The 16,979-nt window shown below is 35.3% G+C and overlaps 1 protein-coding gene across 1 annotated transcript in view; it reads left to right on the top strand.

Moving 5' to 3' along the window:
- Nucleotides 1–15,990, top strand: part of LOC133326721 (uncharacterized) — a 61,235-nt gene extending 45,245 nt beyond the window's left edge. The window contains exon 4 of the mRNA XM_061535337.1: nucleotides 15,584–15,990. Coding sequence (XP_061391321.1) covers nucleotides 15,584–15,988 — 405 coding nt within the window. The 3' untranslated portion in view covers nucleotides 15,989–15,990. The remainder of the gene's footprint in view (nucleotides 1–15,583) is intronic.
- The last annotated feature ends 989 nt before the right edge of the window (nucleotides 15,991–16,979 follow it).

Here is a 16,979-nt window from a genome sequence, read left to right as displayed (position 1 = left end):
CAGGCAGTCTTTATACACGAGCTGAAGGCAGGGAGTCTTTATAGACGAGCTGAAGGCAGACTCCCTGCGAGCTGAGGGCAGGTTTAAGGGACGAGTTTAAGGGAGTCCTTATAGATGAGTTTAAGGAAGAAACTGGAGGGAGTTTTAAGAAGGAAATTGATGGAGTCTTGAGGTACGCTCTGGAGGGAGTCTTTCAGAAGTTCTGGAAGAGGTGGAGGGGGATTTTTATATACGAACTGAAGTCAAGGAATGGTTTATGGACGGGACCTTGAGGCTGTCTTTACAGACGAGAATCTTTATAAAAAAGTTAAAAGAAGTCTCCATAGGCGAACATAAAAAAAGTCTTGTCTTCATAGGCGAACTTGGGGCATTTTTGTAGAACTCAATGGAGTCGACATGTCGACGATAGAAAAAAAGGAAGTCTTTACAGCCTTGGGAAGTTTTTATTAGCGACCATCCCATCTCCCAATGGGTTAATTCACCATCGCCACTAACTAGAATTTCCAAATCAAAGACGCATTTCATTTGAAGGCATTTTGTTTGGGGTTTTCTTTTTTTATTCCCATTTTTTGTTTGTGGATTTGTGTCTGCGCATCAAGTTCAGAGATAAACATCAAGACCAGTTCAATGCCAGTCAGACTCAACGGAACAAACAAAAGATAAAGAAGTAGCAGCAACAAGCATTCGAAGAATGGAATAATGTAGCCAAGCAGCAAGCCATCCAGCGAATGCTGCTGCCGGGTACTCGTTACAAATTGCAAACACACGTTTCTGTTGTTGTTTTGGCAAATGTTGTTTTTGTTGTTGTTGTATTCAAACTGGTACTGACACTGCTGCACTTATCCTCTGGCAAGACAATTCAACTGAGTGTGTGTTTGTTGCAACTATGTCTTAGATTGAAGTGATCAGAGTAACACCATCTCGACTGGTGGTTTGCACTTAGATTTCCAAGATCAGTTTCTGTAATTTTTTTCTGTTTGCTTTTCTTGTGGTGATTTTTGTTGCTGTTTTTTTTTTCAAAAGAACCAAAACTCGTGAGAATTGCCAGATCCTAACTAACTCACTCTGACAGACCACTTGAGTTGAGTTTACTGGCATGGTTTGAATTGTTTGTCAGATTGTTGGTTGCCTGTCTGTCTGTCGGTTTTTATGTCTATCTGTTTGTCTATCTGCCCATAAGTAGTTGATATACCAACTGACACATATTATCTCGAGATATTTCGGTATTCCAGTATGTTAAGCATTTCGTATAACAGAACGTTTGCTGGTTCCTTTGCTCACACTTTTGGTGGCGAATGGAAAAAATACCCTCTATTCGATTTTTTTGGATGAATTTAATACAGCAATTGTATGCCAAGATCATATCGAGATAGCACCACTGACAGCATTAACTGTGAATTGTTACACGACATATTTACCGTAAATATTACACTGCCGTCATCCCATATGACATAGACATTTTTACAGTATTTTAATGCTTTTTTTTCTTTTTGAAATGCTTGAAAATATATATTGGAAATTCAGATGTAATGCTAGATGTAAATAAATTTAAATTGAAAATATTTAATTTGAAGGAGCTGAAGGGTATTGAATCTTATGGAAATTGTAGAACAATATCTAAAAAAAATCAAATAACATACAACTGATAGCTTCGTTCGTCACACACTCATAAAACCAAATATGTATGGAGGAGGTACCTAAGAATGTGGATCCATAGGACCCATTTTCCGAATCAGTATAGATTTTTAAGTTTTCAATCGCTTTGAGGAGTTACCAGAAGGAGTGGACCGATAGGCTACATCTTTGGATATGATATAGATTTGGTAAAAATATTGTTTTGCGCGATGTTGGGGTCAAATCGGATTATCCAAAAGCTTCGTATGAGATTTACACATGTTCAAATATTTTGACTCTTTATAGGGGGTGGTACTACAAGGATTCATATTCAATGAAAATTTGAAAAAGAAATTCAGCACAAACATTATTATACTCAAAGAAAATATTTTTCTCGTGGATTGGATCCTCCGAAAATTGAATATTTGTAAATATGGCATCACTTATAAGCCTTTTTTGCAACTTGTGTATATTTTTTGATATGCCGAACAAAATCTGTTGTTCTTTTTCTTTAAAACAACGGAATAAAATACAAAAGTGAGCAAAATTATTTAAAATTATGACTTTTACAAAATAAACCTGTAAGGAAAGTAGTAAAGTCGGACCGGGCCAACTATATGTTACCCTTTACCACTTTATCTATATTCAAGAGATCCTAACAGACCTCACATTTTTGAAGGAACATTAACATGAAAGTGGACTAAATTAAATATATGTGATCTGTGTCTATATGTGAACCGACGATCAATAACCGGGTACATGTGTGAAGTATGGAGTGTATATTAAGTTCGTTGTTCAGTTTATAACTCGACCCTATAATGTACGTATATAATTGATGAGCGTAAAATTCTATGACGATAAAAGCATGTCCGTCTGTCTGTTGTAATCACGCCAGCTTCTGCAGACAGGTCAAGTTCAAAAATGAGCTATATCGGTCCTCGTATAGGCATGCGCAGCTCCTATATAAGGTACCCCTAAATTTTTGATATTTTTGATTTCTTGAGCGCGCTATTCCAGCGAATACGCTGAATATTTTTGGTTTATAATAATTAAAAAAAAAATTCCAAATACGTGCACTGTATGTTAAAAAGTTTTGGAAAAATGGGCCGCGGAAAACATTGACAAAAGGAACAACGAGAACTCACTCAAAAATTGATTTCTAAAGGAAAAACGTACAAATGTATACAAGATGTTGTTGGCTGTTCTGCGAAAATGATCTCTAACGCCATAAAATGGTCTCCCAAGCCAGAAACGCGTGGGCGAAATAGAAAAATCTCTCAATTTGATGAAAAAAAAATCTTAAGATGATGAGCCCAAATCATCTGTTACGGTATTAAACAAAAATGTAACCTTGAGTTCATGCATGTACAATCAGGAGAGTCTTGCTGCATCACATTTGTATGCTAGATCTCCTAGAAAAAATATTAAAATTTGCAAAAGACCACCTAAATTGGCCTATGTCTAAGTGGCGTAACATTTTATGGTCTGACGAAAACAAAGTGGTTTATAATTTAATTTAAGGGAACCCCACCCATTCTCGATTTTAATATTTCAAGATTTTCAATGGGTTTGTAAATCAATACCAATGCTTGTACAGGGTTTGTAACTTTGCACATATATATTTGAAGATTTAAAAGAGAAGAAAAATAATTTACAAATCATGTTTGTTATTGTTTTGTTGTTGTTTTTTGTAATTAAAGAAAAGTCCTTATTTTTTATGGCGGGCATGATAACTCCTCACTGGAACATCGGAATCCGAAAATTCCAACGGTGTTAGAAAGAGTACATGTCTGGCTCTCGTATGAACTAGGACTATTGACTTCGCTCTAAAATTAACAAAATGGCGGACCTTTAAAAAAATATTTTTGGAAAATCGCCGATTTTTGACCAAAAACCAAGTTAAAAAATTATGAAAATCTTTACCGATTGCTTTTATCCTAGTTCATACGATAGCTATACACTCACAGAGAAACGTGAAAAAAATTTGGAATCGATTGGGTTATTATTTTTTGAGTTATCGTGCCCGCCATTCGCAAAAGAGAAAAACGCGTTTAAAGTTTGAGAAACCCTTTAGCCGTCAGTTGATGCTGACACAATAAACCGGCTATATCTTCAAGAGTTCTTGAGATTTTCACTTGAAATTTTGTGGGGACATTCTTGAATTAGAGTAGATTCGAATTAAATCAAGAGGACCCCCCGAGAATGGGGGGTCCTCTTAAAGAGAGCAAAGAACTAATAAATATGTGAAAAAACATTAAAATGCTTTTGTTTATAAATCAAGAACACCAAAATTGTATGTTCAATATAATAACTGCTATTATAATCCTAACTTCAGTACGCCGTGCAAAATGTTGTGCCAATCGGCCTAAAATTGACTCTTTGCTGCACCATTTACTAACAATCGGATGAAAATATATATGGGAGCTATATCTAAATCTGAACCGATTTTTACCAATTTCAATAGGGTTCGTCGGATAATCCTTTATATATTTATTATATATTGTGCATCTGATATTCTCCATCTTCAAACTTGATTTACGTTTGTGAGAAATATTACAATGTGCAAAGTTTGGATTAAATCGTGGACTCTTTTCGAGAGTTATCGTGCACACAATCCAGCAAGACAGGCATTTGTTAGCTAGATAGATATTTCAGTCTCTAGCCTGCGTGTATAAAAATTGAGTTTATACGTAAAGTTCAGTTTTCTAATAATGAATAACTTATTTAAATTTAATTAGAACTGCTTTCGGCTTACTTTCGTAAAAGTGAAAATATTTTCCCATTTGGAAATAACAACATTTGTAGATAGAAATATATATATATATATATATATATATTTCTTAGAAAGTATACAAATAAAAATCCATTGTTTTTTAGCAGGTTCGATTGCTAGATTAAAATGCTTTAATAAATTACAATAGGTGAAATATATAATGAGATATTTAGTTTATTTCACCCGTTTTACAGGCAACATTTTTATTGACTTCGCTCTAAAATTAACAAAATGGCGGTCCTTTGAAAAAATATTTTTGGTAAATCGCCGAGAAACGGGTAAAAATTTCACAAAAGAGAAAAACGCGTTTAAAGTTTGAGAAGCCCTTCAGCCGTCACTTGATGCTGACACAATAAATCGGCTATATCTTCAAGAGTTCTTGAGATTTATACTTGAAATTTTGTAGGGACATTCTTGAATTAGTGTAGATTCGAATTAAATCAACAAAAAAATTTGACCCCGAGAATGGGGGGGGTCCCCTTAAGATAGCGCTTTGAAATTTTGCATACACATGATCCTGAAATGTTTAATATTGCAAATGGGATATATTACTGTACGATATGGTATAGCTCCCATGTATTTCGGTATTTTGGGAATTAATTAATTTTCTTAATTTTCAATTTTGAGTTCGCCAGATTTTAGTATTTATAGCAAAAATATATAACAAATAAAAAATGGTACCTATAACTTGTATTTTGTTTTTTGAGAAATTGAGAAAAACAAATTTGGGGGCCGATTTAAAAATATTGAACATAAATGTGTTTCAAAGTACAGCACTTCTAGGGAAAAATGCGGAAAGCCCATCAAAATACAGAAAATACATTATACTATATTTATGTCAGCATCCAAAACTTCGCGATGCGAAATGGCCGAAAATGTAGTGGTACCATTACATAGGAGCTATACAAAAAGTAACAATAAGGTCCAGGAATCCAATGTTAACAGAGTATTAGAGCTTTGTGTATCCCCAAGAGTTTGTAACGCCGTGAAAGTAGGATGGGTTCTGTTCAAATAAGAAGCGGGTCAAGTGGACCCTGAAATTACCACAATGTCGGTTGAAAAGCGTGTCCATACTTCCTAAAATACCGAAATTTTAGGGGTACATTTATATGGATCGATATTGATAATTTATATGGATTGATATCGATAATTTTTAGTAGAGTAACTTGGTACCCAATAAGAACCCAATTTGCCAAATAACAGCAAATTCGGTCGAAAAATGCCGTCAAAACCCCCAAAGTACCGAAAATTTTGAGATATAGCCCATCTTCGAACTTGACCTGCCAGCAGACAAAATACAACTCCATGCAAAAGTGAAGTTGCTGCAATTAACTTGTACACCATATTACATCACCTATCAATAATAACTGACTATTTGTATGATCAGCATATTACTTTTCTTTAAAAACCACTCATTCACAGCAAGGATTAGACAGCTAACAATGTTAGTGGCGGAAATGTAACTAACACTGTTGCAAACAAGTTTTCTACCAACTACCCAGATAAACCTTCAATACAAAAACATAACAAACTAGATCAGGTTAATAAATCATATTTAATTGAAATATTAATTAAATTCAAATCATAATTAGATTTGAAAAATTAGCCGTGTTGCTCCATAGGTTGCCATCCACAACTGGAGTACATTATTTCCTAGGAAGCACGCACAATTCATAAGTTTATAAAAAAATATAATGAAAATCATATTTATGAAGAACTAAATGTAATTGTAAAGGGAATACAGTGGCGGAGAAATGTCAAAGGGTAGAGGTTAGTTCCCCTAAAGACAAATTTATGGGTTCTTTGCATGGTTTAGAAGAAACAAGGAGTAGATAAATTTTTAGTTCCTCAAAAAATGCAATGATTTAGTAGATTTAACTATCCAAAGCTCCATTAAAAAAATAAGTCTAATACACTAACTACGCCCCTGCCATTTAACATAGTGTGTAGAACAAGTGCTGCTCTAAACAAGAATCCCAACATGAACAAAGTCGGCTATTTTTAGCCTAGCTTTCGTATCAGGTATATAAATAATATCATGAATTTGAAACCTTCGAAGCAACTCTGGGCAAGGAGGAAAACCAAACCATCAACATTTTCATGATCATCATCACCACCACCAGCATTATCCACCAACGACTACTACCAAGTGTTATGGTGCTGAGCGGTTTCTCAGTTTGGCCATCTTTGGAGCGGCATATCTGACTGCATGCATGCGTGCGTGCCTGCTCAGTCATTGCGTATTTAAAAAATATGTTTCCTTATCCAATAAACTACACATACAGCAAGTCCAATAAAGGCACAATGTACGAATGTATGTCTACGGCAGTGAAATGCGTCCACCCAATAGCAAGGTACTGTTGCAGAAAAACACATTTATCCTCGGCGATAATTGAATGCGCCATATGAGAGAACACCAAAACAACTACAAATTAATATTCAAGGCTACTATTTCTTGAGATACCATTTTTCTTTTCGTTTTTTTTTTTCATTAATGATGATCAAATTCCAAAAGAGTGTGTGGTAGGTGGCCGGGTTGTTGTTTATTGTTGCAAGATTTCAACGTATTTTAATAAAAATACAAGCCGACCATTAACATTTAATTTAGTAGGAGTCTAGACATATTCCTTGCAGTTACTGACTCTGTAGTACACCTCTAAAATAGTTAGGATATATGGTCTATGGAGTCAATTGCCAACTTAAGAGGTCACCTTCTACACTAAACATGCAATCCATGGAGTCGCCTACACACGGGATCATTAACTTGAAGTGCAGTGCGGTCATTACCGATCGATAGGGCTACACATACATTTGAAAATATTCGAATTAAGATTTCTCGAAATCCGTGCATTTTAGGTATATTGTGTCTTTTCAGTCTCCTTCTTCGGAAATGATTGAAAACTCATCAAATACAAATCAATATTCTACAAAAATGTTTGCCATAATGTTTTAATAGAAGTCTCAGAATAGACCAAAAACTACCCTAAAAGGGGGTGAATATTAATATTTTTGGTAGGAAAAATTGTTACCATATGCGACTGCAAAATACCAAATTACAGCGATTTCGGTTGAAAAACGCGCTTAACACTAGAAGGACTGGGATTTTGTATATACCTATATTGCCTAAAATCGGTCAAAATGACTTCATTCTGAAAAAAAATTTATTGTGTAAAAAAATTTTTTTAACTTATTTTTTAATATTTTTACATTATTTACAATCATACAAAACGTTGTTATTATTTGTTTTCGGTTGGAGGGCTCTTGAGTTTCCCTTTTTAAAAAGTAAGAGTGCGGACAAAATGTTCGAAAAAGAGTAAGTGTTTACTCTAGAGTGAAATAGACTGGAAATATATAATTTATTTTTCCCGATTTGTGTGTTTGTTTGTGTTTCTAGAGCATCAAACGGTTTTCGATGTTGTTGTACTGATCTGGTCATATAAAAAACTTACTTTATACAATAATAAAAGTAATTTGATTATTTAATATTTCACAAGAGGTCAAAATAACCGCTTTTAGGCAATATAGGTATAGCACATGTGAATACGGCGAATGAAAGAGGGGAGGAAGCAGCTACTATGATTAATAAACGTAGTTCTATGTGGTACAAAAAGTCACCAAATTTTAAAAGGCTGTGTCATAATATACACAATTTTTTTGTACTAGAAATTGAAAAGCAGTCAAAATGACCGCCTTGGGCAATCTAGTGTTAAGAACCCCAAAATACCGAAAGTTGAGGGTGTTTTATATGGGGGCTAACCGAAAAAATGGGCCTATATTTATACTTTTTAGTGAAGAAATTTGGTAGCGAATTTCAGTGAATTCGGATTAAAAACGCGATTGAACCCCCCAAAATACCGTAAACTGGGAGGTTCCGTTATATGGGGGCTACCAGAAAAAATGGACTTATAGTTATAATTTTTAGTAGAGACATTTGGTACCCAATAAGAACCCAATGTACCAAATTTCAGCGAATTCGGTTGAAAAACGCGCTCCAGAACCCCAAAATACCGAAATTTTGGGGGTACCTTATATGGGAGCTATGCCTAAACGTGGATCGATAAAGCCCATCTTCGAACTTGACCTGCCTTCAGACAAAAGACGTCTCCGTGCAACATTTTTGGCGATCTATCTCAATTCGTTTAGAGGCTAGAGTGATTACAACAGACGGACAGACCGACGGGCTATATCTTCATAGAATTTTACGCTGATCAAGAATATATACACATCATGGGGAAATGATTATTTCGATGAGCTAAAAACGGAAAAACAAAGTTAATATACCCTCCATACTATGGTGGAGGTTATAAAAAACAGTATGGAAAGCTCAAAAGTCGGCCGCCTATATAATACCCTTCACCACTTTGGGTTCATACAAGAGATGCTCATATGTGCAATATCCTGTAGATAGAATAGACATAGCATTTTGAGGGAACCATTGAAATGAAATTAACTGTGTGAAGTACATAGATATGTGAACTAAATGAAAACAACCCATACATATACCATGTATCGGAACCGATTCCAACAAAACTTCGAACACATCAAGCAGGACTTTATTGAGTACGCTGTACAAAATCGGACAAATATTGACAGTATAGTGCTCCATTTACATAAAATCGGATGAAACTATATATGAGAGCTATATCTTAATTTAAATCGATTTCAACAGAACTTTACGGACGTCAACCTGTAGCAATTTCAATACGCTATGCAACATTTTGTCTCAATGGGACAAATATTGGCAGTATAGTGCACCATCGGACGAAACTATATATGAGAGCTATATCTAAATCTGAACCGATTCCAACAAAACTTCGCTTACCTCAATGAGAACCTAATTCAGTATTCTGTGCAAATTTGTGTCTCAATCGGACCAATATTGGGAGTTTGATGCACCATTTACATAAAATCGGACGAAACTTTATATGGGAGCTATATCTAAATCTGAACCTATTTTCCGATTTGAATAAATTAACTGTGCCAAATTTCATCCAAATCGTACGGTCGTACGGACGGACATGCATAATCGACTCAGAAAGTGATTCTATACATATTCGCAAAAGGAACCATGGGCCTATCTCGATTCGTTTTGCCTGTTACAGACATAATACCCTGTACCAAAGTGTGGTGAAGGGTATAAAAATCTGCTGTGGCATTCAGCATACCGAACATAGGATGGGGTTTTTCCAAAATATTAACTCATATTTACAAATTTCTTCCATGTGGTATTTTTCCTCCGGAGACCGGGAAATCAGAATGCTTAAAATTTTTTGAGATCTTCATATTGTATTTTTGCCATGTACGAACCCGCAATTTTAAATTACAGTCAATTCTGTTGAAAATGGGGCTAAAACCTTTAAAATAAAATAACAAGTCAAAACGTCGTTAAGTTCAATTGTACCGAACCCTCAACCAAATACAAAGACTGAAATTGATCGAGACTATAAGGGATATTTCTGCCAGGAGAAAACTAAAGACACTCTGGTTGAAAAATAGGGTTAGAACAAACCGAAATTGACGTGATGGTCTAAAAACATATCTAAAATCCTCAAAATATCAAAAATTGCGGGTGCTGTTATATGAGGGCTATATCAAAACGTAAAACGATATTGCGATTTGACACCCATAATATCAAATTAAAGTTCATTCGAATAAAAAACGTACCTTAAATCCCTAATATTGGGAGACGCCTTTATATAGGACCAACTCTGAAAATTTTTGGTAGGGAAACATTTGGGATGTGCCGTTGGGACTAAACTAAAAAGTGGATCAATTGAGATCTTAAAGTACCACTGAGATTCAGTGTAACTAATTATAACCAATTTAATTGAAATACGTGTCAAATTCCTCAAAATATATTAGCAGAACGGTTATATGGAGGCTATAGCAGAACATATATCCCATTTTCAATACCAAACACCCACAACTTCGATATTTCAACAAACAGACAGACCGACGTGGCTAAATTAACATAGAAGAATATATCTATTTTTTGCTCTCAACGATAAATATTACAAGGTGTTCAAACGGAGTGACCATCCCAGTATCCATATGGGCAACATGGCATAATATAATTGTTCAAAACAAAAATTTATATTCTCCCCTCTTTATTCTAATGAAAAACATTGTTAACAGCCCGTCCTCTTTATGAGCTATGGATGTTAATAAAAATGAGATCATAAACTTCTACAGAAATTGTAGTTTTATAAATCATTAAATTCTTTAATTGAAACATGATGCGCAACATGCAGATGGAACAGCAGCAATAACAACAACTTTGCAGATTTGCCATAAAAGCCGCAATAATTATCAACATAAAAGGAATCAGACAAATTGCTGATATGATCGCTCAAAGGCAAACACACAGACACACAACGATTTTATGACATGCCACCCAACTTGACAAATTAACGTCAGCTGCTGTTCTGTTTTAAAGTCTGAAAATGGTAGCAGAAAGGGAGCCGGAATATCGACTTAGAATTCTTTAGAAATTTGCAGATCATTTGGAATGCACTTTAAGTGTCTCATGATAATCAAGCTTATGTTAATTTGTAGCAATAATTGCAGTTATACTTGGTAAAAATTACAAAAATAAACTCTGTAAACATGCTTCAGAAATAAATGAATTCGCAGCATTTATAATTAAGTAGGGTAAGATAGTCGAATCTCGTTGAGAGTTCGTTAAGACTTAAGACTGCTTTAACGGTTTATATGAAAAAAACGGCAATGATATTCTTCCCAAAAATTATATAATCTATTAAGGAAACCCCTTCTCGACTGCACTTGAAGAAATAAACAAGTCCAACGGCATTTGAAAAAGTACATGTCTGTATGAACTAGAATTATTAAGATCACACAAAAATTAACAAAAAACCAGTGAGCGGAGCAGTGTAGTCGGACGGGGCCGACCATATAATAACCTACACACCTTCCACGAAAAACTAAATTTCTGTGGATCTATATTTTGAGCTTGGGCAATATTTCGCGATATTTGAACCATCTGGACCAACTAGAGGCCGACATTTATTAGTAATGTTCAGTACAGCCCTTCTAATTTCGTTCCAGATTCCCTTCCCTTCGACTCAAAAAAACATAAAAAATTAAGCTTTCGGTCGCCTTCATCACAATATAACTGGAACTTCATGGAACATTTTAAAGCGATCAGCGCTATATTTCCACCCTCTAGTGTGGTAAAGGGTTACTAAATAACGTCTGAATACATAAGCACCTGTAAATATTTAAGTGTATCTCCCACATCTGAGTACATACAGCCATATAATTGGTATCAATTTAAAGGTCAACCACTGTCCTTGGATATACCAACAACTTTTCAGGTCTATGACCTTCAGGGGTAAATCCATACGCTATTGAATTCAAAATTTGTAATTTTTCACAGAAAAGTCACGGTACATTTGACCCGCTAAATATTGACCGATACTTATCAAAAGAGGCATGCTTTTTCTTTGGCCCGATCCCCTTCTCTATGTAAAAATTCGCGATGTTTGGGTCATAATTGCGGCCATTAAGCGATCTTTACCAATAACAATAGGGGTCTTCATTGGGCAGAACCCATCCTACATGCAACAATTTCATGAAGATTGGTCGTGTTTACAAATTATAATGGACAGACGGACGGACGGACACACATGTCTAGATCGACTCAGCTAGTCGAGATATGAGGATCGGTATACTTAAAGGTGGGTCTAGGACCAATATTTCGCGGAGTTACAAACTCTTGGGGCTGCACAAAGCTATAATATCGTGCCCGTCATTCGTAAAAACACTGTTTCGATCTCCAAGAGTTGTTGAGATTTTCATTTGAAATCTAAACGGGACAATCTCAAATTAGTGTAGGTTCAAATTAAGTAGAAAACCAAAATTTAAATTTTTGAAACCGAGGGGACCACCTTCATTTAGCACGTGCATCATAGTGAATGATATCAGACCTGCTCGGTAGGCATATTGGTCCTACCTGCTCGGTAGGCATCTTGTTCTCTCCAAATAATGCAGAACCTGTCATAATTGTAGCATCTAGAGCGACCAAAAAACCAGAAAAAATAAAAAGTGTTTAGTCCATTTCATCACCTAAATATTAACCGATCATTACCAAAAGGCTATTTTTTGCAAAAACCGGTCCTACATGCAAAATTTCTTAAAAATTGATAACTGTGGCCTGTATGTCTAGATCGACTCAGTTAATCGATATATGACGAACTGTATACTTAAAGGCGGTTCTAAGACCAACATTTCGGGGTGTTACAAACTATTGGTGACATACAATGATATGATACCCTTTCAACATAGTTGCGTAGGGTATAAAAATCGCACAAAAATGTACTTTAAGTTTACAGTTTACTCACATCTGGGAAAAAAGGAACTTCTATAGCTTCTCAATCAGAGTGTGTAAGATTCATTCATATGATTTTTTTACAGAACATCATGCCATATATAGCGAACAATTCTGCATCATTAACTTAAATATCACGAATTTTGATTTATGCCGGTCTTGCAGAAAACAATAGGACCCCTCCTCCATATATCCACACATTAATATTGACTATAAATTAAATTTGAGTACCATTTAGAAAAATATTTCATGATTCGAGCTCTACAGGTTCACCCAAATTCAAACTGTACCAAATTTGGCACACAATTTTTCCCAAGAGTACCCACCTCAACCATCCAACAAAACTTCCTGCATACCCCGATCCTTCACCCTCACAATGATTCCAAATTCAAATTTCAGGATTCCAAGTCTATGGTTCACCCACAATTCAAATTTAGTACACAATAGTACGAATTTCCAAAACATTATACTTAACCCAAACCTACAACTCCACAGTGATCCTAAATCCAAGTTCCAGGATTCCAATTCTATCGGTTTACCAAAAATTCAAATTGTACCAAATTTAGCACACAGTAGTACTAATTTCCAAAACTTCCTATACACCCCAAACCTACACCCCTACAGTGATTTAAATCAAAGTTCCAGGATTACAATTCTATCGGTTCACCCACAATTCAAATTGTACCAAATTTAGTACACAGTTGTACCAGTTTCCAATACCTCCTAATTACCCCAAACCTTAACCGCAACAGTGATCCTAATTCCAATTTTCAGTATTCCAACTCTATCGCTTCACCCACAATTCAAATTGTACCAAATTTAGTACATAGTAGTACCAATTTCCAAAACTTCCTACATACCCCAACTTTACACCTGCACAGCGATCCCAAATACAAGTTTTAGAATTCCAATTCTATCAGTTCACTTACAATTCAAATTGTACTAAATTTAGTACATAGTAGCACGAATTTCCAAAACGTCCTACTTAACAGTGATCCTAAATCCAAATTTCAGGATTCCAACTCTATCGGTTCACCCACAATTCAAATTGTACCAAATTTAGTACATAGTAGTACGAACTTCCAAAACTTCCTACATACCCCAAACCTTCACCCTCACAGTGATTCTAAATCCATGTTTCAGTATTCCAAGTCTATCGGTTCACCCTCAATTCAAATTGTACCAAATTTAGTACAAATTAGCAAACATTTTTAAAACTTCCTACATATCTCGATCTTACACCTCAATAGTGATCATGACTCCAAATTTCATGATTCTAGCTCTATTCAAATTGTACCAAATTGAATCCTGTCCCCAATCCTACACACCTACAGTGATCCTGACTCAAAATTTCATTGTTTCCACTCTATCGGTTCATCCAAATCCAAATTGTACCACTTACAGTACGATTTAGTACTTTTCTACACATCAGTAAAAAAAAAATGCCAAAACTACGTACATATCCCATTCCTACACTCCGATGGTAATGTTAATTTCAAATTGTAGGATTTCAGCTCGATTTGTACTTCCAAAATAAATTGTACCAAATATAGTATCATATAGTACTTTCCGTACACATGAGCACACGCTTTCAAAACCATCTCCTAAAATGGAATCTACTTCTCAACCTCAATCCACCCTCCAAATTTCAAGTTTTTAGCGCTGTCCGTTCACATGCTACGAAATTTTACCAAATTTTGTACATTTTAGTACTTTTCGGATAGTTATAGTTCGAATTTCCAAAAACCCTTTGGTACATCTATCCTATTAACTCCATCAACGACCACCAATCCAAATGTCAGAGTTCTAGCTCCACCGGTTCGCCAAATGCAAATGGTATCACATTTAGTATTTTTCGTACCGTTTTAGTACGAAATTTCAGATGATTCGGCAAAAATCTGAATCCTCGGCAAAAATTGTTAGCTGGGATGTGTCAAGATTACTTTCAATTGGTCCAGATACTAATAATAATACTAAATCTGTTACAATAATAATCATTGGAGCATCTCTTGTATCGGCCCCGTGCGATTTTTCTAATCTCCGAATCTCGTTTGAACTAATGATCCGCTCTAAATCAGAAAAAACTTAACGCCAAAAATAGCATCCATTAATTTTCTATTTACTGTTATCTGGAAATGCATTCGAACGCTTGTAATTTAGCTACAAATGATCGATGTTAGTCCATTTGTGAATTAACTCCTGTTTTGCCATTTAAACATGTTCACAGCAAAATAAGTCACACAACAAATGGTATTCCTATGATGATAATGATGATGTGGTTGCATTGCTTGGAGTGGTGTCCCCATAAATTTAAATGCATGAATGCCGTATTGATGTTTATCGCTGGATAGCTTTAATTAAAAATTGTAACACCACTGCGTCAAATAGACCAAAATTGAAAAACAACAACATTGCAATGGCAAGCAGAGGGAAATGGCATGAAGTCAAGTGTATGATGCTCAACGGATTGCCGCAAGTAATTGTTGCTGCAACCCCACATGCAGATAAGCTACATGTGGCACAGTGATGTTGATAATAGTGGTGGTGGTGGTGGCGTTTTGTAATTGTGCAACACCAACATCACTGCCACCGAAAGCTTAAGGGGAAATTGCAACACCAAGATATAACATGCTGCTAATTAGCATTTGAACTCGAACATAATAAATTTTAAACAGCCAGTAAATGCCAACAATTTTGTCATTCCTCTGCTTAATTTAGCCATGACATTTATTGTCTCTCCCGTTTTTTTCTGCAACATGCTTTGAAATGCGTCTTTCTTTATTTTTTAATGTTAATCTTTGACTTTGTTTTAATAATCCTTTTATTATCTTCTTCATTTTCCATTTCAGGTATCCTTCGCCTTCCCATCGAATGGTAAACCGGGACGTATCTACCATTGGAATTTGCCGGTAATTAAAAAAATTCTCGAAGAAAAGCAACAACGTTTCCCCAGTGTGGCCAATGTGGAGCCGAATAAAATCCAACAACTGATTGATATCCATAATATACCGACCTGGTCCAAACCATGGGAAAATGAATCGATTGAGAAATCCTATCACCATCATCATCACGACTCAATGATGAGCTATAAAAAATCAATGAAACGTAAATCGCCCTCGTATTACGCCCCGGCCAATACCGTCAATAAGAATAGTTTCAATAAATATTTCTCGGGCAATGGCAAACCGAAAGGATTTTATGTCATTAAAGAGAATCAAAAGAAACCATCCTACTATAAAAATATTGTATCGTAAGTTGTTCGTGGGAGGGTGAGAGAGGGAGCGAAGAAAGCAACACAATAACAAACATTCGCCTACATACAAAAAGTCTAATCCTAAGCCTAAGGAAACAAACCACAAAATAAAAAAATGCAAGTAGTTATATAAGTATTTTGTACGTTAGGGAATATACATACATACACTGAAACACACAATCACAAAAGCAAACACACACATATACGGGAGGGTCACTTTTTGCCAGAATATTAAATATTAAAACCATAAAAGGGAATAGCATAGCGATTTTAAAAGCAATAAAATTAAGAAAAAGTGGAATTGTGTTTGGAGTGATGGGAATTAATTTCCAGAGTTTGAATTAGATATACACTCACAATAAAGGTCGATATATTGGTTTCACGCCAATTTCGATATTTTAAAGGTTATATCCGTATTTTCAAACGCAGTGGTAATTGGGTTTTTATAATGTAAACCAGTAAGGAAAGTTCAAAAGTCGGAGGGGGCCGACTATATGATACCCTTCACCACTATGGGTACATGCAAGACATGTTAATATGTACAATATCCTGTAGATATAGAAATTTCGCATACATCAGTCCGGACCTAATTCAGTACTCTGTGCAAAATGTTGTCTCAATCGGATAAATATTGACAGTATGGAGCTTCATTTACATAAAATAGGGCGAAACTATATATAGCAGCTATATCTAAAACTTAACCAATTCCGACAAAATTTCACATACATCAGTCGGGACCTAATTCAGTACTCTGTGCAAAATTTTGCTTTAGTCGGACCACTATTGGGAGTTTGGTGCACTATTTACATTAAATCGGACGAAACTATAAATCGGAGCTATATCTAAATCTGAATCGACTTCAACAAAACTTGGCATATAACTATCTAGAGCTAATTCAATACTCTGTGCAAAATTTTGTCTCAATCGGATCACTATTGGGAGTTTGGTGCATCAATAAGTTAAAATCGGACGAAAATATATATGGGAGCTAT

This window comes from Musca vetustissima, unplaced genomic scaffold (assembly GCF_032173495.1).
Source record: "Musca vetustissima isolate MV318-11 ecotype Yass unplaced genomic scaffold, APGP_CSIRO_Mvet_v1 utg39857, whole genome shotgun sequence".
NCBI lineage: Eukaryota > Metazoa > Arthropoda > Insecta > Diptera > Muscidae > Musca > Musca vetustissima.
Note: the sequence above shows the minus strand (reverse complement) of the source record. Positions and strands in the feature narration are given on the sequence as shown.